This window comes from Pseudochaenichthys georgianus, chromosome 5, assembly GCF_902827115.2.
Source record: "Pseudochaenichthys georgianus chromosome 5, fPseGeo1.2, whole genome shotgun sequence".
Taxonomy (NCBI): domain Eukaryota; kingdom Metazoa; phylum Chordata; class Actinopteri; order Perciformes; family Channichthyidae; genus Pseudochaenichthys; species Pseudochaenichthys georgianus.
In genome coordinates this window covers 7,453,176-7,476,323 of record NC_047507.1, presented here as the reverse complement: position 1 = coordinate 7,476,323, position 23,148 = coordinate 7,453,176, and the positions used below count along the sequence as shown (strand labels likewise).

The following is a 23,148-nucleotide window of genomic DNA, read 5'->3' as shown; positions in this document are numbered from 1 at the left end:
TCCGAACCTGAACCTCTGGACTTGAGTCCGGACCTGAACCTGAATGTGAGTCCAGGTACGCAGCACTAATGCTCACGGCTGAATTTCCCCCTTTAGATATACCATTTCAGGATCGGGGTCTAATCGCCAAAGACTTAACATTTATCATCAGTGGCGGTGGTGGCGAAGTCGATAGGGACTTGGCTTGGCAACTGGAAGGTCACCAGTTCAAGTCCCGGCAAGACCAAGTGCTACAGAGGTGTCCCTGAGCAAGGCACCGTTCCCCACACTGGGCGCCGGGCGCCGTTCAGAATGGCAGCCCACTGCTCCTAACACTAGGATGGGTCAAATGCAGAGAAACAATTTCCCCACGGGGATTAATAAAAGTCCATCTTATCATATGTGTCAATAAATGTTCTTCAAACAAAATGAAGTATCTCCTGATTGAAATGTACACATTATATGAGTGTGCTAAGTAGTAGCAGTTTTAAAATGCAATGAGGAATCAGTATATATCACACTTTAGTTTTTTATTACAATACAACGTAAAAAACAAACGAGTAGATTAGTGTCAAATATGTCAATGTCAAATATCCATTGCCACCAGTATCTACATTTTTTCCAATAGATACCCAGCACTATTTATGTCGTGCACCGTGTCCTCTCTTCTCCCCTCCCCCTCCCAGTTCTCCCGCCTCCTCCCCCTCTTTATTCTACTCAATCTGCCTTGACTCCTCCTCCTGCTGCGGACCATATTCACACCATATATCCCCCGGGTTGAATTACATTTCCCTTCCAGAAGTTACTGCTGTGTATTTCTTCACGTGTCAATAAACAGGAGTTCACACAGTTTAACAATTGTATTGGATAAGATGCCCATATATTATTATTACACACTGCTTTCTCACCCTAGTTTGTTTGAATTGCTGATTTGCTGTTGTGGCGTCTGTAAGAGGCGATTCAGAATTATTAAGCTGTGTTTGGACAGTTGACAGACAGGGAACGCTTTTCTCTCTTTCTCTGCGATAAATTATTCAGCTGCAGCATTAGCTCAGTAGCAGCTTGACGTTCAGGCCTGATGTGATCAGTGGTCTGTGATGGAGGAACACACACACACACACACACACACACACACACACACACACACACACACACACACACACACACACACACACACACACACACACACACACACACACACACACACACACGATGGGCAGTAGGATGCAGGCTTGCAGCTACTGTGGTTATTGTGAGTTAGACTGTTTTATTCAAAACTATTAAGGCTACCAATAAATGCTAGTGTGTTTTTTTGTTTAACATTTAACACCAATTGTGGAGGTTTCTTTCATTAAAGCCATGCAAAATTGTAGCTGTGTTATGAGCCATTTGAGTGTGATTATTATTAGATTTTCATTAGGAGAGAACATGTGACAGGGATGATGGTGCTAAAGGTCACTGGTTTGGGATCAGTTTGTACCCAAACACAAAGCCAGGCCACACTTTCTGTTGGGACCATATGACGCGTCCCTTGATATGAAAATGTGGCTATAAAAATGAAAGTAAACCATTGAAAGCCTGAAATTTGAGTGTGACATTGTAAAACAGATGATGGTGGCCAGCTCAAGAGAGATTCCTTTATGTTGCTTTGATTACAGCTTATCCAATTGCTCTGATGCGAAAACAACAAACCCCCAGAGGGCCTTCTCTACTGTGATTATGAATAGCATTATAAGTGCTGAAGGTTATGGAAGCTTTGACATAATACTTAATATCGCATGTCTGACTTCTCAACGTTTTGAAAGCAGTGTATATGTTCTAATTGTAGGATAAAGAGGAGACATAACAATTTTTTTACTATAAATAATGACCAAGCAACACATAAAACATTAGTCATGTGTTCAGTAAGGATAGCTTATTGGCCCATCAGGCTATAAATTAAGAGTTAGCCACCACCTGATAATTGTGCAGGGATTTCTGGCCGTTTTGGGGATAGATTAATAATTGCCACACTTAGTTGTTCTCTTAATACTGAGGACAAAAGCTTGTGTAAGCCTCTGATGGCCAGCAGCTAATATCAATCAAGGTGTGCGAGTACGATCCAGGCGACAGGGGTCTAGCCTGATAAACAGAATATGTAAATATAGGGTGGATGAGTGGCAACATTTCCAGGAAAGGGAAGTGATGACGCAGTGGAACAGGCTGAGGGGAGGACGCAAACAGGATGCTATCTGCAGTGGCTTCCTGTGCATTTTTAGAAATCATTTTTTTCCCATGATTTTCTGTGAAAGCTAAACATAAAAAGGGCAGTGCTATTATGGAGTCCCGTTGAGACTTTCAGAGTTCATGACCTTTCCATTTTCTCTTTCCAGGAGATGTTAAGACATTGAAGCGACACTAGACCCTGAATGGAGCTTGACTGGGGCTTCTACTGGTCAAGGTGAGCATGATGTATAACTTAAAATCGATTTAATTATATAAATATAATGTATATAAAATGAATAAATGAGAATGGTATCTGTGTTGTTGATCTGTAACCAGTGTTGGGACTAATGCGTTACAAACGAACGCGTTACCTTTTACGGTAACTAATAGCAGCGGACAATGATTACTGCGTTACATTATGTGATCCAACTGAACCGAATCTCCCTGCGGATGTAATTTACAGGCGAATACAGTGATGTCCTCTCACAGCACCATGGAAAAGTGAAAGTGACCAGAGAGGAGTGATGATTGGTTAACGCGGGATAACATTTCAGGGTAAGCCAATCAGAGACAGAGTTAGGCAGGTCTTGCCTTATGGGGAAAATACACAGACACACAAACACTAGGCTTGTTTGAGACAAGCTGCGGCTCGCCTCGAAAGTAGACGAGAATAGCCGATCTCAGCCGGGGAGGTCTCAAAAAGCTCGCCTGAAGTCGGACAGCTCGGAGTCGGCTTCTTCATCTTCTTCTTCTCTCGGTTTTTTGGCGGATTGCAAACAACTTTAAGGTGCATACTACTGCCTCCGGAGTCGGCTTGACTCGGTTTGCATTTATAAAGAATGCACACATGTGTTTAATCGTTAATGTCAGATATGTACTAATTAAATACATTTGTTCCTGCTCAAGATTAGATTCAACTTTATTGTTATTTCACATATTACAGGTACTGAGACAACGAAATGCAGTGTAGCTTCTAACCAGGAGCAACAAGCAGTAAAGTGAAAAGTAATTTACACAATCTACAGAATAAAATATAGAACTAATTGAATGATGAATAAACAATGAGGGGTATGAATACACTAGATACACACAGCAGCCTGTGAGCAGTATGAACAGTGTATGAATATGCTAAGATAGCCTGTATAAAAACGGTAAGCAGTGCAAGTATAGTAGGAGAGTTTCATCAGCAGCACGGGGTAAAAACCGCCAATGAGCGCTCAGCTCGAGATACCAGCGAGTCGTTTCCCATCAAGCATTTCGCTTCCGCAGCAGGCATCTTTGTCCCGCGAGATTTCAACGTCTCATGTGGGCGAGCCTCCAGAGCAAGTCGGACAAAATGACTAACCATCATGCAACGCACTAGCAAGACGTTGATCGCAACTGCGCAGGTCTGCGTCAGTCTCGCTTGTCTCAAACAAGCCTACTTGCTAACACACACACACACACACACACACGGCAACGCCCACCACCAGCACACACACACACAATGGCAAATGCAAGTATCAGCGAGAGCAGCAGCGCATTTACAACTTGGAGATATAACCACTATTTTCAATTTGTGGGGATAAAGGATGCAACAAATATTACGGTCAAATGTAAACTGTGTGCAGACGGAAAGCATTGTCCACTTGATTGTTGAGGCTACAATAAAGATGCCTGTCAAAATGTCTAAACATATATTTTGTGTTTTATTGTCCCACTACATTTCATAATGATAATTGCTACAATGATGGGGAGTTGTCTTTTCTCTTACGGTGCCACAGAACAACACAAACACTTGTATTTTTATTGTTATTATTTTTAAAGTAAAGTAACTTGTTACTAGGGATGGGAACGATTAATCGAATATTCGAAATTATTATTCAATTATTCATGTATTCGAATATGAGTTATGAATATATATATATATATTTTTTTGGGAGTGATGCCTGAGTTGATTACATATTATCAAATTTAGCACGACAGTGCCATAGCTAAATGTGTTGGGTGACGTCTAAAGGTGTGTTTTGCTCCGCTCACCGATCCCTCACAGAGGGCAGAGCTGCAGGTGCTGATCTCTCTCTCTCATGTCCGGTTATACTATACTCGCGTTTATGTCCAAATCCATCAGATCTAGCTAGTTCTGGCACTGGTTCTAGCTAATGACATGGCTGCTGCCCCTCCCTACACGCAGATCACGCAGACTTAAACCTCATCTTAGGCCCAAATGTGGTGCAAATGAGCTCCGCAGCCGTTGCGAGGTTCTGGCGCTAACAGTTCATGAGCGTGCTCCCCCGCCCCCTGTCAACACTCGCGACACATGAGTGGCCAGCCTAAACAACAATAAGCGCTGCTTGGCAACCGTGTGTGGCGGCAAAGTACAGAGACATTTTGACTGGAGAGATTTAGTTTTTCCGGTATTCAACATATTTTACCAGTCATAGTCCGGTAATTATTTACACTCTAAGAAGAGTCCTACACAGACATGGCGTCAAAAAGGAGTGATGTGTGGAAATATTTCGACCAGGTTAGTGAGTGCGGTGTAGAGGTCAAACTATGCCAAATTAAACTTATATATACATGCTATACCTTGCTATACCCGCAACCTCCGTTCCAGCGGAGAGGATATGTACATTTCGGTTAACTGGTTAACCGTTTTTTGGGGGGTCGAATATTCGAATATACATTTGCTTTCAAATTCCCTTCCCTACTTGTTACTAGTTACTTTTATAATTTAGTAACTAATAAAGTAACTAGTTACTTTTTTGAGAGCAGTAACTATAACTATTACTAGTTACTTTTTAAAAGTAAGTAGCCCAACACTGAATATTACAGTGTTACGTTGATTTGTTTGTCCTTCTCGGACCATGCACTACGCATTTCAGTGGTTTTGTGTTAGAAAATAAAGCAACCAATCAGATCTTGTTCTGGGTCTCTGCGTAGAATATCCTTCAACCACGGTATTCTATATCCTTGATATCGGGCCTTCTATCTTAGAGGCCCGGTAGTTCACTGGCTCGAGACAGTGGATCTAGAGATGAATGCCACAAAGCAATTCATGCAGCTTTATTGTTTTTAACGTTGAAATGGCAAGTGCAGCAGGTGAAGGCAAGTTTATTTATATAGCAATATAAAGCAAGGCAATTCAAAGTGCTTTACAAAAAATGAAAGACATTAAGAAAATGGCATTTAAAATCAGTCATTAAAAAGAAAAGCTAATAAAATAAACATTAAAAGAAAAAATACATGGATAAAAGTTACAGTGCAGTCTAAGATATGAATAGTTCAATTAAAAGCAGCGATAAAAAGAAAAGTCTTCAGCCTGGATTTAAAAGTAGTCAGAGTTGCATCGGACCTGCAGGTTTCTGGGAGTTTGTTCCAGATATTTGGAGCATAATAACTGAACGCTGCTTCTCCATGTTTAGTTCTGACTCTGGGCACAGAAAGCTGACCAGTCCCTGAAGATCTGAGAGATCTGGATGGTTCAGGAGGTCAGAAATGTATTTTGGGCCTAAACCATTCAGTGCTTTATAAACCAGCAGCAGTATTTTGAAATCTATTCTTTGACACACAGGAAGCCAGTGTGAAGACTTCAGAACAGGAGTGATGTGATCCACTTTCTTAGTGTTAGTGAGGACTCGAGCAGCGGCGTTCTGAATCAGCTGCAGCTTCCTAATATATTTTTTAGTGAGACCTGTGAAGACACCATTGCAGTAGTCGAGTCTACTGAAGATAAAGGCATGGACAAATGTTTCCAAATCCTGCTGTCTTTTAATCCTAGATATGTTCTTTAGGTGATAGTAGGCTGATTTAGTAACTGTTTTAATGTGACTGTTGAAACTCAGGTCAGAGTCCATGACTACACCTAGATTTCTGGCTTTATCTGTTGTTTTGAACATTGCAGACAGAAGCTCAGCGCTAACTTTTATACGTTCTGCCTTGGCTCCAAAAACCATTACCTCAGTTTTATCTTTGTTTAATTGGAGAAAGTTCTGACACATCCAGTCATTGATTTGTTCAATGCACTTACTCAGTGTTTGAATTGGAGCATAGTCTCCTGGTGAAATTGTTACGTAAATGTGTGTGTCATCTGCATAGCTATGGTAACTTATTTTGTTGTTTTTCATTATCTGAGCCAGTGGTAGCATGTAGATGTTAAAGAGAAGAGGCCCCAAGATGGAGCCTTGAGGAACCCCACATGTTATATTTGTCAACTCAGATGTGTATTTACCAATAGAGACAAAGTTGTTTCTGTCCTTTAAGTAGGATTCAAACCTATTTAGAACTGTTTCCGAAAGTCCCACCCAGTTTTCCAGTCGGTCTAGTAATATGCTGTGGTCAACAGTGTCAAACGCAGCACTGAGATCGAAGATGAAGTTGTTGCTGAATTGTTGTGAGTACCCTTTTCAAGACGACAATTCAGTGAAAAGACGGACATTATAACGCCGGGGGGGCGGCGGCGGGGGGTGTGTGTCTGCAGAAGGTCCAGTTGTGATAGACACGGTTCGCCCATGAAAAACACACACTCACACACACTTGCCAGGTAGACAGTCTGTCAAAAAATTAAGAAATGGTATTATTTTTAACTATGATATGTTGTATTTGTCAGGTTGGCAGCTGTTGTTTGTGTGCCTGGTGGTTTGTCTGACATATCTCATCTTGTCCCTGAGCAAGTTTCACATTGTCAAATGAAGCTGATTCAGGTCAGTGGCAAACTGCCAGGCCTGTTGAGACTCATCTGTGGTTTTGGTTGGCTGCTGCTCGCAATCTCTAACTCTGCTCCAGAAGTGCTGTGTGTGTGGGTTTTTTAGATTTCAGGCAGTCAAAGTCTTTTGGAAAGAGCAGAATTAATTAACAAATGACACATACTATTTTCAATGTAAATTGTGTCGTGTAGTTTAAATTCCTTGCAAACATAGTTGTTTAAGTGAAGTTACAAACAGACTGAACATTTTTCCCCCATGACCAGAACTGTGTACACAGCCATACATTCCCTGTTCTCAGAAAGGCCCCCAGCTCGGCTTGTTTTCCGTTTTCAGGATTTGAGGCTGACTGAGGGCTGATGTCATCTTTCTCCACTGCTGCAGAGGTGAGCCTTAGGACAGACAGCAGGAAGGAAGGAAGGAAGGAAGGAAGGAAGGGAGAAAGAGAGAAGGGAAGGCATTGAGAGTCACAGCCAGAGCAGGACAGGCAGATTTAGAGAAAGGTGGTGAAAGGTAGACGGACACCAAGCATGCACTGCAGAATTATGGCGCGGAGTGCTTGTCTGAGACTTGGCGCTCCTGTAGGAGTAGTAGTGGTGAATGGGCTGCGTGTCCTAGCCTGCAGTTTGCAGAGTAGGAGTTGCATAATGGCTCCCATCCGTTCTATACTTTTCCACTCTGGAATGAGCTCACTCTGTGTTTAAGACTTTGTTTTTTTGTGTGCGGACGCAGAGTCAAGCATAAAGTCGTATCTGGTTGTGAAGCAGCATGCTACAGCTCTGTGTGTGTGTTTCTGGGTGGGAATCGGAAAAGAGCAGTGACCTTAGAGGCTAGTTAGAGAGGTTTCGTCTAACGTGAACTTTGAGGGGGTCAGACACAGGGCAATGGCAGAGCAAGACAACAAGGGCAGGGTCCACAGCCCAGTACTGCTACACCCAGGGAGGGAGGGAGAGAAGGGAGGGACTGCCTCAGGATGGTATGGGAGGAAACAGCAGTTAAACCCTATTGGAATAAAGAGCGGATGTGGCCTAGTATGGAGAATGCGGAGTAAAGAGAGAGCGGAAAGGGGATAATTCTTACTAGTCCCTCGCCTGGATTGTTTCTGGGTTCCACGTGCAGTGGGTATTTTCTTCCCCCAGTGCCGTCCCATGCAGTTAGACAGAGAGGAAGGCTGGTGAAAATGTGTCTCTAGCTGGGACAGCAGCTAAAACTCTCTTGCATACCGTGCTGCGACATGCCTGAACATGAAACTGTTCTGGAAACAGTTTGTGCGCGCTGTGTATTTCCGCTGCTAGCAGAGTGGTATCGTTCTAGCGGGCAAGCTGGCTGAACGCAGAATGACCCATCTCCCCCGAGGCTCCAAATCACTACATCATCATCAGTCGCTCCTCACAGTGGAACAGATGAGATTTCACTCCCATCAGGCACTAAGCAAGGCTGCTTTACTAACTGGATAGTTTACCCTCATAAATCTGTGGGAATCTACAATCTACTCTCGCCTCAGAAGTCACTTTATTTATAACCTCAGTAGCTTCTTTATTTCTTTCCCCCATTACTTGACACTGAGCTCTCAAGGTTTGCCTGGCATAAAAAGTGAACTTTGCAAAGAATTGACGGCTGAAGGCATGTCCCAATCCACACTTATCCTTTGATTTGATTATGCCACACACATAAGCATATAAAACCACACTCCCAGTTCATTCCCTCTGATCATGTTGCGCTCCCTGTATGTATGTATGTATGTATGTATGTATGTATGTATGTATGTATGTATGTATGTATGTATGTGTGTATGCATGTATATATGATGTGCGGTTTTGTGTTTTCAGGGGCTGATATGCGCTGAAGATGAGTGGCATAGGAGACAACTCGTTGGAGCCGCTGTGCTCCGACCGCAAACGTAAACTCTCCACCTGTGACACACCAGGCTTAGGGTGAGTACTGTAACTTCTGTTGACTGTCAGTCGCAAATCAATCATTGTCCGCTGCTGTTTTCGGTGTGAATGTCAGCAAGTGCACGAGGTCGCTTCCTCCCTACTGCCCCCTGTAAACATCCCTACCCCCCTTCATCTGGTTCAATCGTATGTCTTCTGCTGCCATCAAAGTATCCGAAGCATCCCAGCCAAGGCCGTATGGCCTGCATACGGACGGGGCATGGGGAGGTGAGGTTGTCATAGTAACGTGTCTAATCGCCTTGGCGCCTCGGCAGGTGTGACAAGCGTCGGAGGGAACAGGAGAGCAAGTACATCGAGGAGCTAGCGGAGCTCATCTCTGCCAATCTCTCCAACATTGACAGCTTCAACGTCAAGCCTGACAAATGTGCCATCCTCAAAGAGACTGTGAGACAGATCAGACAAATAAAAGAGCAAGGTACCCACCCTGTACACTCGCATACTCACACACTCCCTAGCATTATTATTACTTTTATTGCATTTGTTACATTACATTTAGCTGAAGCTTATAACTTGCAAGTACATGAGTTTTCAATAAACCATACCAATGTTAGTGCCACTGCATGTTGGAGCCAAAATATCGTACTTTAAATGTATTATTTAAAACATATGAATTGCAGTTTCACACAGTTTTGGGACCGCAGTTTAAAGCCTTCTTTATTAAACCTTATTTTGTATCGTTTAAGTTAGCTGAATGGGGCTGTTGTTGTGACAAATAAGACAAACCTTTCTTAGTTTTAGTTTTTTACAAGTCGAGGTATTATTATTATTCATATTATTTATTTTGTTTGTTATAAATGAATTTCTATCACTAATGGAATTATATAATTTATTTTTATATATTTATTTTCTTGTATTTGCTATGGGGGGTAAACAAGGATTCTCTTAGCCTGCAGGACAGATGATGCCGTGATAAAGTGGTGTTTTGGTTCATGGCCAGGCGGCTTCAGACTGACAGCCAGTTTGGCGTTTTGTATCACTGGGGGTAAACGAACACCAGTAATTGAGACCAGTCCTTGGTGGTCGTGGCTCAAGGCTGTCAGTGACAGTGTGGATCTGTTAGTGCCAAACCGTGCTCCTCGCTGCGAGACGAATGACACTAGTGGTGACGCAGGAATCAGACCTTATTCAGTCGCTGCTGCCCTCGGGCCATCTTCCAATCGTTTTGCAGATTTGCCATTAGATTGGATATTCAAAGGAGGATATTTCCACCTGTTTTACATTCGTTGAGATTATATCTGTGAGGTTAAGTGGGTGAGGAAGAGAAAGAGCAATAATATTGGAGTCTACCCAGAGGGTCACAGTTGGCTACTGCTGGCCCCGGTGTTATGCAGCCAGGTTGCCATAGTTACAGGATGGCTATGATAGAGGGCCTGTTTTCTCTTCTCTTTTCTGTCTGTTGTCCATTTAACTCACCTTTTCCCTCCCCCTGTTTACACATCTTTGCGATCATTGTCTCCTTCATCAAATTAGCCTCTGCTTTCTCTGTTTGCTCAGACAACAGCTCGTTTGAATTGGAAATTGAATTAAATCCAGAGTGGTATTATTTGTCGCCCTGCTCAGTGTCCGCGCCACAGATGGCCCTGCTATATAGAGTGGTATCTAACAAAGCCTCCGACACATGCTGGTTTTAAAAATAGAAAGGCATGCTAATTATTCATCCGTGACTCATGCTGCCACCTGCTGGCTGGAAAGACAATTATTTTTGCATAAAGAAAGCACCCACAGCAAACTGTAGGCAAAACACCATTATACAAAATGTATTAAACTGTCACTCAACAAAACATGCAGGTCATGTGCATTTCTCAGAATGAAGGTCACTAGTCTTTCCTTCTGAACCACAGCTGTTCTAGTCCAGTCACACCATGGAAATGATTTATAATGTATAAAGTAACAAATACAAATCCATTGGCATATTTAACTGTTGTTACATTACTCATCTGTCCTCAGGAAAGAGCACTTGCAGTGATGACGATGTCCAGAAGGCGGATGTGTCCTCCACTGGTCAGGGGGTCATTGACAAGGACCATCTGGGACCGCTGCTCCTACAGGTCAGCTCGGGGACAATCATTGGGGGGGGGGGCAACAATAATGACCTGCCTGTCCATATGCTGTGCCAGTGCTTTGCTCTCATTGCTCATTTAAACTTGATAGAAGTGTCTCAGCTGGTTAATAGAGGCGCATCAATTGTAACTAAATGAAGTTAATCATCATCTCTTCATTTTTTTATGGCACCTATGTTTTCAGGCCTTGGACGGTTTTCTGTTTGTGGTCAACCGAGAGGGCAACATTGTGTTTGTGTCCGACAACGTGACGCAGTACCTGCAGTACAAGCAGGAGGAGCTTATCAACACCAGCGTGTATAATATCATCCACGATGAGGACAGGGAGGAGTTTCACAAGAATCTGCCCAAGTCTAATGGTGAGACGAGGGTTCAATCACACAGATGTATAAATATATGAACATGAGTACTCGATAACACACGTATGAAGTCGTGTTCATCTGCTCACCCGTTGCCAATTTCTCTCCATAGCACCGAACGGGGCATCGTGGAGCGGAGAGGCACCCCGGCAGAAGAGCCACACCTTCAACTGTCGCATGCTGGTCAACTTTGGTCACGGTCAAAGTCATGGGATGCCAGAAGAGAGGCCGGGCAGCCAGCGCTATGAGACCATGCAGTGCTTCGCCCTCACTCAGCCCCGAGCCATGATGGAGGAGGGAGAAGGTAAATGTCACGGATGAAAGCTTCAAATATGTATTTCTTTCATTCCCCTGTTGCTGTTGCTGAATTCCCTATGGGGTTAAAGGTTTATCTTATCTTGTATTTTATTTTAGATTAAAATGATGTGAAAATACGACTGTTAAAATGTGGCTACTGATTCCAGTTCAATTCCATTGAATAATGCTGAAGTTATGATTTAACTAGCAGCTACCTTGTAGAATACATTTACGTGTGTTGCCATGCCTTCCACTGTATCTTTCGGTATATTTTTGCCTAGATGTTGCAAATAATACCAAACCTACAAAATTATAATTGTCCAGAATCTCAACTGATCATTGTGTTTTCTCTTTACTCAGATTTGCAGTCATGTATGATCTGTGTGGCACGACGCATTATCCATGTAGAGAGGACGGAGAGATTTAGCACTCGCCATGAACTCACTGGTAAGTTTCTACTATCTCTATAAGATGAAAGTAATTTCTCACATTTAATCAGGTGTGTATCACTGTGAGCTAGCATATGATGATGCTGTGTACTAAAAAGAATGTCCCCACTTATACTCATAACTTGTAATGTTATGGTTATGGGACCTTTAAAGCCATGTCGTTCTTGTTATTTAGAGATGTACATCTAAGATTCTTAAATACACGAAACCATACTCACTGCATCTATAGTTCCCCATAAATCATCATCCTTTGTGTAATCCCATCGGTTTGTCTTGCAGGTAAACTGATTGAGATTGAGCAGCAGGCCTCTCTCAGCACCACGATGCGCCCGGGCTGGGAGGACCTGGTGAGGCGCTGCATGCAGATGTTCCTCAACCGAAGTGAGGGACAACCGTGGTCCTACAAACGGCACTATCAAGATGGTATGTTTAATCTGAACCTCCCTCCCTAGTCACGAACACAAAAAGCATAGCATTCATGCATCTGGTGCTACATCAGCAGATGCTACAGCAGCTTTATATTTGCATTTAACATTAATGGATTAGAATGACAGCATGGGAACAGACACTGGCGAGCTCTGAGCCATTATGAAAGGTGTGATTTGATCATTAACTAAAGTATTCAAGGAATGTACCCCAACTTGTGTTACGTCGATGCATTCGTACGTCACGATGAGTATCACTCTTGACTTATCTAACAGACAGCAGCCTACATTTGTCTTGGTCGAACTTTAGCAGCTGTTATTGCAGAATGAATTGGGTTAGCTTCACATCAAGAGCTTTTAGACGGTGACCACTGGAGGGCTTTTTGTCGCACAGTATCTATATGGAAGATTTATTGTGACCGGTATTAGCAAGTGAAGGTTGAGCAACACATGTTACCGTGCCTCCCTTTGTGTCTTCTGAAAAACATATCTGTGTTGCATTGATTATTTCACAAACGGCAAGAATATATCAGATATATGGATATTTATTCAAGTTACTTCTTCAACCTGGAACGGCTGATTATTAGCACTTTTTTGAATGACTTCAATTCTCCTTTTCTCCACTCCAGCTTTCCATAACGGCCACGCGGAGACGCCTCTCTACCGCTTCTCCCTCGCTGACGGCACCCCCGTCACAGCCCAGACCAGGAGTGACCTCTGCAGGAATCCCAGCACCAATGAACCGCACTCATACCTCTCCACACATTTGCTACAAAGGTACACATGTTTTAAATGCTCTCCAAGATTTGGTAACTGTCTTGCTTAGTTTCATATTCTGTTATTAACTTTATGGATTCCATTTTAGGGAGCAAAATGGTTATCGAGCCAACCAGGCAGCCGGTATCAGGCCTCAAACCGTGCCTGTGAACAACCCCAACCAACAGATGAACATGAGCCCAGCGGGGGGCATGAACAGAGGCTACGGCATCACGGAGCAGAGCAACATGCCACAGAGGGGAGCGCCGTCGTACACCGGGGGCAACCGCATGAATCCCATGAACCAGATTAATCAAATGAGTCCCATGCATCAGATGAACAACATGGGTCAAATTAATCAGATGAATTCCATGCATTCAATGAACTCCATGAACCAGATGGGGCCTATGACTCAGATGGGCCACCACAGTATGCTTCAGCAGCAGCAGCAGCAACAGCAGCAGCAGCAGCAGCAACAACAACAACAACAACAACAACAACAGCAACAACAACAACAGCAGCAGCAACAACAACAGCAGCAGCAGCAACAACAGCAGCAGCAGCAGCAGATGGGTCAGTTCCATGGAGGAGGCGGACCCGGAGGTGGAGGTGGAGGGTACGGGATGACCAGTCCCCCCCCTGCCAGTCCAGGGATTAATGGCCCCCCACACAACGTCATGGGTTCACCGAGAGTCAGAGGAAGCCCAAAAATGGGTGCAGGTCCCTTCTCTCCTGGAGGTATGAACCACAGCTTTGTAACTCCTGAAGACTACTACATGTCAAAAATCTAACTTCCTCAGAAATCTGAAATCCTTTATTCGTCCCACAGCGATGAAATGTACATTGTTTCAGCAAAGGGGACAGTGCAGTTGTCTTACATAAAAAGAAGGAATCACACTCGTATAATGAAAAATTAATTGCATTAAAATAAAAGTACATATCCAGGGTAGAAAAGATAGGTAGCATTATTTCAGTTTTTAAAAATCACAACTTTTTAACCACATTTTGTGACATTTCTGTATTTTTTGACATTGTTACCTTCCTGGATTGTTGACATATCTGCGGTTGTTCCTCTGCAGGTATGAACTCTCCCATGAGCTCCAGTCACCCCGGTAACTCTGGAGGAGGATTAGGAAGCACCACCTTCTCCAGTAGCTCCTTGAACGCCCTCCAAGCCATCAGTGAGGGAGTGGGCAACCCGATGCCTTCCCCCCTCACCTCTCCTCCCCCTCACAGGCCTGACAGCTCCCCGAGCATCAACTCCACCAATCAGACAGCTGGAGGGCTGTGTAAACCCAGCCTTCCGGCCTACTCTGACTCTAAGAGCCCAGGCAGCTTACTGGGGGGTGCAGGAGAGTCTCAGCAGCATCCGCACACCCCCACCAGCGAGGGGCTGCTCGAAAAGCCCGACAGCCAAGCCAGTAGAGAGGCGGGTCCTCCCGGGGGAGACTCCAACCGACGGGTCCCAGACACCAAGAGCCACAAGAAGCTTCTGCAGCTCCTCACCTCCCCCACGGATGAGCTGGTGCCACCTAACCACACACCGAGCTCCGGCCCCTGCTCCACGCCCGAGGCTAAAGAAGGAACAGCCGGTGTCACGAGCCCCTCCTCCTCCACGGGAGTGTCCTCCTCCACGGGCGGAAACCATGGCGCCGTTTCTTCCTCCGGCGCACATCTTACCAGTCAGTCGCTGCAGGAGAAGCACAAGATCCTCCACAAGCTCCTGCAGAACGGGAACACTCCTGACGAGGTGGCTCGCATCACAGCCGAGGCCACTGGGAAGAGCAGTTTAGAGGGCGGGGCAGCTGAGCCGGGGCCCGTCGCTGCAGGGGGGGCGAGAGGACCAGAGTCAAAGCAGGAGCAACACAGCCCGAAGAGGGAGAAGCCCCACGCCCTCCTTCACTACCTCCTCAACAAGGATGACTCTAAAGAAGGCGGGGATGTCAAGCCAAAGCTGGAGGAGCTGGAGGGGAGAGTAGCTCAGGGGCCCGGGGTCACCAGCTCGGACCCCCACTGCATGGATGGGAAGGTAAAATTGGAGCCGAATGAAGTGGTGAGTCTTATGCCCCATAATACTAATTTGTGAAATTGAGTTTAAGATATTCCGTGGAGAATGTTTTTCTCTAATCTTTGCTGTGTCTCGATGGTTCAGAAGGAGACACTGGAGACCATTCTGGGGGTCCCAAGGAACACTTCTAGCTTCTTCTCTGAACCGGACTCCAGAGCAGGGAAAGAGGCAGGAAACAAACCAGGAAATATGCCGGACAGTTTACATGGTGAGTCCATCAATCTATTTTAGTATCGTAATCAAATGTAACACTGGTTAATGTGGAAAAACACAGAACATAATGCACGTCCGAGACACTACAGCCATAGAAGCCTTGGCATATGGCATCAGATAGTTTTATATATAAGTCTTGCATGAAATATCACACTGTAGATGCTTCCTTGTCAGGGCAGTGTTAATCACACAACCTATATGTGTTGGTATGTGAACTTAAATGTGGTATTGTGTGTGTGCTCCAGAAGGGGTAAGAGGCCCCATGCCTCCAGCTCAGCGTAGTGCCTATCAGAGAGCCTTGTCCATGGATGCCAAGCCCATTGGAGGAGAAGGAGCGGTAGGAGGGGGGCTGGCCAGCCGACGAAACCTCCCCTGTCCCACACTGATCAAGCAGGAGAAGATGGATACGCCGATCCGACCCGGGCCCATTCCCAATGGCTTTCCAGGGGGCATGGGTGTGTGTCCGCCACGAGGCAATCCAACAAGTAAATTAAAGACTTTAACTTAGCATGCCCAAGAGTCCTGGGGTCAACAGAGTAGAAAGCATGGGGATAATACTATTACTTTTATATATATTTTTTTAATTACTTGAGAAACATACTGATAAAACATTGATTCTGGTCTTTCAGGAGGGACGGGCAGAGGAATGGGAATGCCTCAGAGGCCTCCCATGTCGGCACCAGGCGACTGGGGCATGCAGAGGTCCAGCGGCAGCCCTGTGGCCGGACCAGGACACCCTGGCATGGGACGCTCCGGTCCAATGGGAGGACCCATGATCAACCGGTCCAACAGTGTTCCCGGAAAAACCCGCTCTATGCTGCAGCAGCAACTCATGGATATGGGTATGTTTTGCGTTGAACTGTAATGAGAGACATGATATGAATAAAGATAATATCGGTATCAGAATCATTTTCTGGACTTGTGTAATTTGATTTAAGGTGACCTCTTATTGATCATTACCTTCCCATTTTCCTCTCTGCAGGTACCAATGAAGCCAGTATGGGTATGAGCCCGTTTGGTGCACACGGCCCCACACCTCGGTCCCCGTCCTGGCCAGACTCTGCTATGGGAATGGACAGACCAAAGACTAACACAACCAGGTACACCTTTTTTGCACCTCACCCTGTGCTTCTAGATGTTTTCCAGCTTTGAACCTAAGATGGTGTTGATAGCTTCTGTGATCCCAGTCAGTGGTGTAACCTTTCCTGTGTGGCTTCCTGTGTCAGGGACCAGTTTGGGCACCCCCTGGAGGAGCTGCTAGGGCCTCGGGGCAACAGCGAGGGTCCGAGTGATGAACGGGCACTTCTGGACCAGCTGGATTCTCTTCTCAACACCACTGATGTTATCGCTCTGCAGGAGATCGACCGAGCCCTAGGCATCCCTGAAATAGTAGGCCAGGTACTTCACTTACTAGAGTAAACGTATTATATTTAGCATATACAAGAAATTAAAACAACTTACTTTGTTGACAATTGGGAATATATACATTTGTTATTCTTTATGCAGAAAGCGTGTGCTTCAGGAAATATAAAATACGACTTAATGGTGCAATGCTCATTTTATATGCATAGTTGTCCATTCAATGTTAAGCTATTTAGTGGAAAGCTTGATACTCAAATTTAAATTTGAGATTTATAATGCCAAATAAAATCCACAAATAATTGATCATTTATCAGTAAAAAATAAGTTCATCATCTCCAACATTAAAGAGAATATCATTTGAAAATATAACATGTTTTTTTAATGGTCTTTGTGCAGAGTTCATAAATAAATGATCCATCACTAGTTCGACAAAATGAATGCCCGTATCTGCTTTTTGTTGATATTAAAGTTTAATTGTCCAGTCTGAATGAAATGCATCTTGTCTGTTCCCCAGAACCACGGACCTGAAGGCCAGGAGCGAGTGCCGGTTCGGCGCCCGCAGTCGGAGCCTTTCCCCGGGCGCGAGTCCTCTTTAGGCATGGACCAAAAGCCCATGTACAGCCAGGGCTACCCTGGACCCCCGGGGCCCTCCGCTATGGGCATGCAGCCCGGTTATAGTGGCTCCACGATGCATGGCCAGTCTCCAGGAAACTTCAACCCCATGATGAATCAAGTGGGCCAGACTGGGGGCTTCCCTAATATGGCTGGTGGCATGGGGGGTATGGGCAACCCGCGTTCAAACATGATGAGGCCTCGCATGATGACCGCCACCAAGCCACTGAGACTGCAGCTGCAGCAGCGACTGCAGGGACAGCAGGTGATCACACACACACACACACACACACACACACACACACACACACACAGATATACACATTATAATAAAGTTACATCAGGTCAACTGCTGTCTCAGGAGAAGGATGTCCCTATTTAAAAAAAAAAAAAAAGCCATAATGCATTTCAATTGTTGATTGATTTCGTTTCCAGTAATGACAAATAAGCTTTTGTCAGACTTTAGAGACTCGATTTTGTAAGAATGAACAGGCCATAGGTTTTATGCTCCGATAGCTGTCATTTACACTTTCAAAATGTTTGATTTAAAGGATTCATTACGATACATTTCCGTTATATAATCCAAATATGACACCCAGCAGTTAACATAACAAAAACAAAAACTTCAATATTTAACTCCTTATCTTGTCATATTTTGCAGTTCATGAACCAGACCCGACAAGGCATAAAGATGGAACACGCCTCCGGAGGAAACCCTGCCATGCATTCAGGCATGCAGCCCGGCATGCAACCCACAATGCAGCCCGGCATGCAACCCACAATGCAGCCCGGCATGCAACCCACAATGCAACCCGGCATGCCACCCACAATGCAACCTGGGATGCAACCCGGGATGCAATCTGGGATGCAACCTGGGATGCAATCTGGGATGCAACCTGGGATGCAATCTGGGATGCAACAAGGAATGCAACCTGGGATGCAATCTGCAATGCAACCTGGGATGCAACAAGGAATGCAACCTGGCATGCAGCCCAACATGCAGCCTGGAAACATGCCTGGACAGGTATGTAATCTCACTTACTCTCACTAATGTAGTGTGCCTTCACTTGCCACTTTTTAAATGTCGTCTGCTATGGCACATTTGGGAGTGTTAATGTCAAAGTGTGATATTTATCTGCAGCCTGGTTTCCTGAACGCGCAGATGATGGCTCAGCGCCAAAGGGAGATGATGACCATGCAGATGAGGAGGCAGCGGATGATGATGTTGATGCAGCAGCAGCAGCAGGGGCAGGGTCAGGGTCAGGCGGCAGCATCAAGGGGCTTCAGCCCTCCTCCAAATGTCACCGCACCAGGAGGCATGGAGAGCCCCATCGGAGGCCCCGCCATGAACCAGCCTGGACAGCAGGGCTTCAACTACGGAGGTAACTATGGTGAGTTAACTGAGATACTTGTGTCATTTTCTCTTGGATGTTCCACTTTAACTTTGTTCTTATTGTTGTAGTTGCAGGGATGAACCAGCAGGGGGACCCATCGTTCATGGCTCCTGTTAGCAGCCCACCAGCAAACATGATGCAAGGAAGAATGGCAGGCCCTCCTCAGACCAACATGATGCCGGGGATGCAGGGGAATCCCCAGGGAGGGGCCATGTACCCCTCTGGAGAAATGAAAGGCTGGACACAAGGCGGCATTCCCCGCAGCAAGTATGTACCGCCAGGCCTCGTTCAGCAAAATAATGTATCAATTATTCAAGTGTTTAAAGCTGGTGGTAACCTTTTTAGCATCATATAAGGTTTTCCCTTGTGTTTATTTCTGTCTGAGATAAACGGCCTGTGTTTAACCTTGTTTTGTTTTTATTTTTTAGCTCCTACCCCCAGCAGCAGTTTCCCCAGCAGGGCAGCCAGGGCCAGTTTGGACCCATGATGATGAACAACTCCATGGGTGGAGCAGGGCCGGTCAGCGGTGCCGGTGCGGGACAGATGGGCCAGATGCCAGTACAGCGGCAGAGCCAGATGCAGGGCCCGATGCAGGGCCCGATGCAGGGCCCGATGCAGGGCCCGATGCAGGGCCCGATGCAGGGCCCGATGCAGGGCCAGATGGGCATGAACCCCATGGCAATGGGCAGAATGCAAATGGGACCTGATCAGGTGTGTAAAACATTGCAACATAGGAGTTTTAAATGATAATATGTAACATTTCCTAATGCTTGAATATAGGTAAATGTATGTTATATATTTTGTTGAGTTGTGTTCTCACAATATCCTGTTTTTGTCTCTGCAGAAGTATTGCTGAGGACCGGTGGCAGAATCTGGAGCCTTTCAGCTGCAGCAGAGCGGTCCGAGCCCGAGAACAGCTGGACCGAAACACACACACACTCAAAAACACAAGCAGTAAGAGTTCTCCGGCATTATCTGTGACACAGGCACAGCAGACCGCTCATCCTGGAGGACGTGGGGCTAGACGGACTACCGTTGGGCTTCACCCCCGATTGAAGCCTCAAAATCTGTTGCCCTGTGAAGGTGATGCACAAACACAAAATACCTGTGTGTGTGTCTGTGTGTGTGTGTGAGCGCATGTTTGTGAGTGCGCTGCTGTCGGCAGTATTCAGCGTCACGGCCAGGCTGCAGAACTATGGTACAACGAGCGGTGGCTGCACTTTACCAGGAAGCTTCTGTGTGGAACAAAGATCGATGCAATATTTCTTCATCATTACAGCCTTACTAGAGATTCAATGCCTTCACAACAATGGGTTTCTTTTATTTCTACTTTGGATGCGCCTCATTCTTGAAGTCATCGGAAGCTATAAAGCACAGTTATCTACGTTATGCAGATCGGAGCAATAACTCTACGCCTCTATGCTTTAGACTGTAACTGAGCATCCTAACACCTGTTATAAGCAAACAAATGGTACTGCAGTATTAGATGTCTCTGTGAATATGAATTGTAAATATTCTACAAAATATATCAAACATGCTTTTTAAAGGCCCATTATTGCACAAAGTATGAGACCTGGTTGTATTTTTGTGTCCCATAGGTCAATGCCTATTTGGTTGATTTTTATTATTTTGTTAATGCCGTTGCAAATATTGCAGGTGTGTTCGGGGGTTTCCTTCCCTTGTTTGTTATTTTTCTGTATGCTGTATTTTTTAATTTTCCAAAAAGTCATGTATTCCATGTTTTAGCGAGGCACTTTTACTTGTGACGAGGATCTGACGAGTTGAAGGTTTGAGCTGGTCGGAGGTTTTATTGGAAGATGGCGGAGGTGGTTGATTACATTAGAAAATGAAATTATTTTTGGGGGCTTTGTGTGAGGGGAGGTGTATGGGTTTTGTCTGCAGTACAGTAAAGAGGAATGTGCTCCACAATGTAACCTTGCAATGTTTCCCCCCTCCCTTAACCCTGTTGAGGGTATTTTATTCACCCCCATCTTCTGTTGACTGTTTGTCTCATCTTGCCGAATCTACCTTTTCAACATGCGCAATCCAAAGATATTTTTCCACATCTCTGTATAGTCTCCAAGGTTTCTGGTGTACATTTGTAATGATTATATTCGTCTGAAGGTGACTGGGGTACATATCATTGATCTGGTTTTTGTACTGTAAGCATAAGGAGAAGTTCCTCCACAGTGAGAGGCGTTCAGTGCAGAGCGAAGAGGACTGGAAACAGAACGTTTTTACATCCAGGAAAAACAAACGAAGCATGTTTTGCTGTAAAAGAGAAATACCAATGGAATGCAATCCACTCTAAGACATATCAGTATCTCTTCTATCTTTCAGGAAATAACTTCATTTTATGTCAAGATGTTTGTTTTTTTACTTCAGGAAACTTTGTAGAGTTAAAATGAAGTGCAAAAACGAGGCAAGAGATCATAGGGTTTGTTTTTGTCGTTATTTCAAGGTAAGATAAGCTGTCATTTTACAGGATGTATATTACAGATTTGTTCTGTTGTTGATATTGATGTAAATACAAATTTCTATTTAAACACTTTTGACTCTGGTTGTGTAATTATTACCCTCTGACTGCAGTTCACTCCCTGACTATTAACAGTAAATATCAGCCACTATTGCACTGACAAAATGTTGATCAAAGAAAGTGAATCGTAGCTAACGCTGTCAGTATCGTAATATAGATGTTTAGTATTTGCCCACAAAACAATTTTTGTTTAAAGAAGAGATATATTTTCAGAACATTTAATGGAGCTAGTGATGGATGTGTAAAGAAAGACATTAGATGTTAATGTATACATCATCAGTAGCATGTTTACTCTTTAACAGAGCTAGTATTAACTGCTTTGTATAAAGAATTAAAGTTTAATGTGACGATTATTAAAGGTTGGCCCTCCTAAGGCTCACAAGACACATCTGGGGCGGGTCATGATGATCTTGAAATAAATCACTTTGATCAAACAATGCAGATGTAGGCTAGACTTTTAATTGCAAGATGATTGACTTGTTACTCTTTTTTTTGTACCTCTATAAAGCATCTTTGAGCAACTGATAAATAAAAAGTATTATTATGAATTTTAGGCTGATCTATGAGCGGCCCGACCTAAGGATGCAGAGGCAGAACGTCCAGCGGTGTGGGAATTTATTTACAAAGGGTGGCAAATAGCCAGGCCACAGACATGGCAACACTTAATCCAGGAACAATTCAATACAACCTACAACCACACTGCCCAACCTAAAGGCAAAAAGAGCTGCCTTTTAGCCCCAATATTTAGGCTGTACTGTACTATAAAAAGGGGTTTTATGTACAAATCTGTTTTTTATGACAGTGATAGAAAGGTTAAACAAGACAAACATCACTGCAAAATAACAAAAATACATGAATTAAGCTATACATAGTTCATGTACGAAAAACTATACTAGCAAATATACATGAGATACACCACTTTCCTCCTTCTCTTTTATCCCAACCCGGAAAAATAAAAGTGGATGCCGTTTCCCCGGGGACGCTTTTTAGCGACGGACCTGGGGACAGGAGACAGGTGTGTGTTTTACATGTGACGTTATATCGGTACTTGTTGTGGTGATGGGTATCACTTGTCTTAAATATACTTATATTACTTAAAGGAGACCTATCATGCTATATTTAAATGATATAGTGTATGACCATACCTATATAAAGTATATTTATACATTTTATTTTTCAAAATACCAAACAGATCATTTTTTAGACATGCCTCGTTTCGCTCATTTTCGCTCTATTCCAAGCCTGTCTTTGAACATTCTGAGCAGCAGCTGACCACGCCCCCCTGCAGAAGAGCAGGCATGAGCCGGCGAGAGTCACGTTACCATGCTTGCTGTGATTACGAGTGTGGAATAAACATGTCATCTCAGAGCAATGCATGTGTTCAAGCATATTATCAATTTGATCCAGAAACTGACCCTGAAGCAGCGGAGGTTTTGGTGGAGGTGCAAAAATCTTGGTTGCAGCAGGACGTTTCTGAATGGTTAGCTGACAAGCTGTTATTTTACTCTGTTTGTTACGATGTTTGCTACTTATTCCGTTAATATTGTGGCTAATTAGCAAGAATGCAATGTGTACAGTTTGTAACGCAAAAACAGCGATATATATATTTATAAAGGGAGACATTCATATTTTCAGCATATATACAATGGCCTCATTGCATTTATTAATAGTTTACAGTCCTTTTCTTCCAACATCGTGCTACAACCGTTGGAAAGTTCAATAACTTAGGATGATAAAAAGTATAACTCCAACAACACCTCAGTTGTCAGCAATGTGTGTAGTTTCATGTGTTTTTA

The 23,148-nt window shown here is 44.3% G+C and overlaps 1 protein-coding gene across 6 annotated transcripts in view; it reads left to right on the top strand.

Annotated features, from left to right (window-relative positions):
- LOC117446440 (nuclear receptor coactivator 3-like) overlaps positions 1-21,364 on the top strand; it is a 37,868-nt gene extending 16,504 nt beyond the window's left edge. Inside the window, exons 2-24 of one of the 6 annotated variants that reach the window (XM_034082601.2) lie at positions 2,352-2,419; positions 2,648-2,739; positions 8,696-8,800; positions 9,076-9,236; positions 10,769-10,869; positions 11,066-11,240; positions 11,353-11,544; positions 11,898-11,984; positions 12,266-12,409; positions 13,041-13,188; positions 13,277-13,905; positions 14,247-15,220; positions 15,320-15,443; positions 15,697-15,933; positions 16,078-16,290; positions 16,431-16,548; positions 16,675-16,846; positions 17,325-17,687; positions 18,084-18,446; positions 18,564-18,813; positions 18,885-19,083; positions 19,245-19,527; positions 19,661-21,364. In XM_034082601.2, the coding sequence (XP_033938492.1) occupies positions 8,715-8,800; positions 9,076-9,236; positions 10,769-10,869; positions 11,066-11,240; positions 11,353-11,544; positions 11,898-11,984; positions 12,266-12,409; positions 13,041-13,188; positions 13,277-13,905; positions 14,247-15,220; positions 15,320-15,443; positions 15,697-15,933; positions 16,078-16,290; positions 16,431-16,548; positions 16,675-16,846; positions 17,325-17,687; positions 18,084-18,446; positions 18,564-18,813; positions 18,885-19,083; positions 19,245-19,527; positions 19,661-19,672 (5,031 nt within the window). In that variant the 5' untranslated portion in view covers positions 2,352-2,419; positions 2,648-2,739; positions 8,696-8,714 and the 3' untranslated portion in view covers positions 19,673-21,364. Of the gene's footprint in view, positions 1-2,351; positions 2,420-2,647; positions 2,740-8,695; positions 8,801-9,075; positions 9,237-10,768; positions 10,870-11,065; positions 11,241-11,352; positions 11,545-11,897; positions 11,985-12,265; positions 12,410-13,040; positions 13,189-13,276; positions 13,906-14,246; positions 15,221-15,319; positions 15,444-15,693; positions 15,934-16,077; positions 16,291-16,430; positions 16,549-16,674; positions 16,847-17,324; positions 17,688-18,083; positions 18,447-18,563; positions 18,814-18,884; positions 19,084-19,244; positions 19,528-19,660 lie in introns of all 6 variants that reach the window. The other 5 variants (XM_034082603.2, XM_034082604.2, XM_034082602.2 and 2 more) reach the window with 5 other exon arrangements.
- Positions 21,365-23,148: the final 1,784 nt, after the last annotated feature.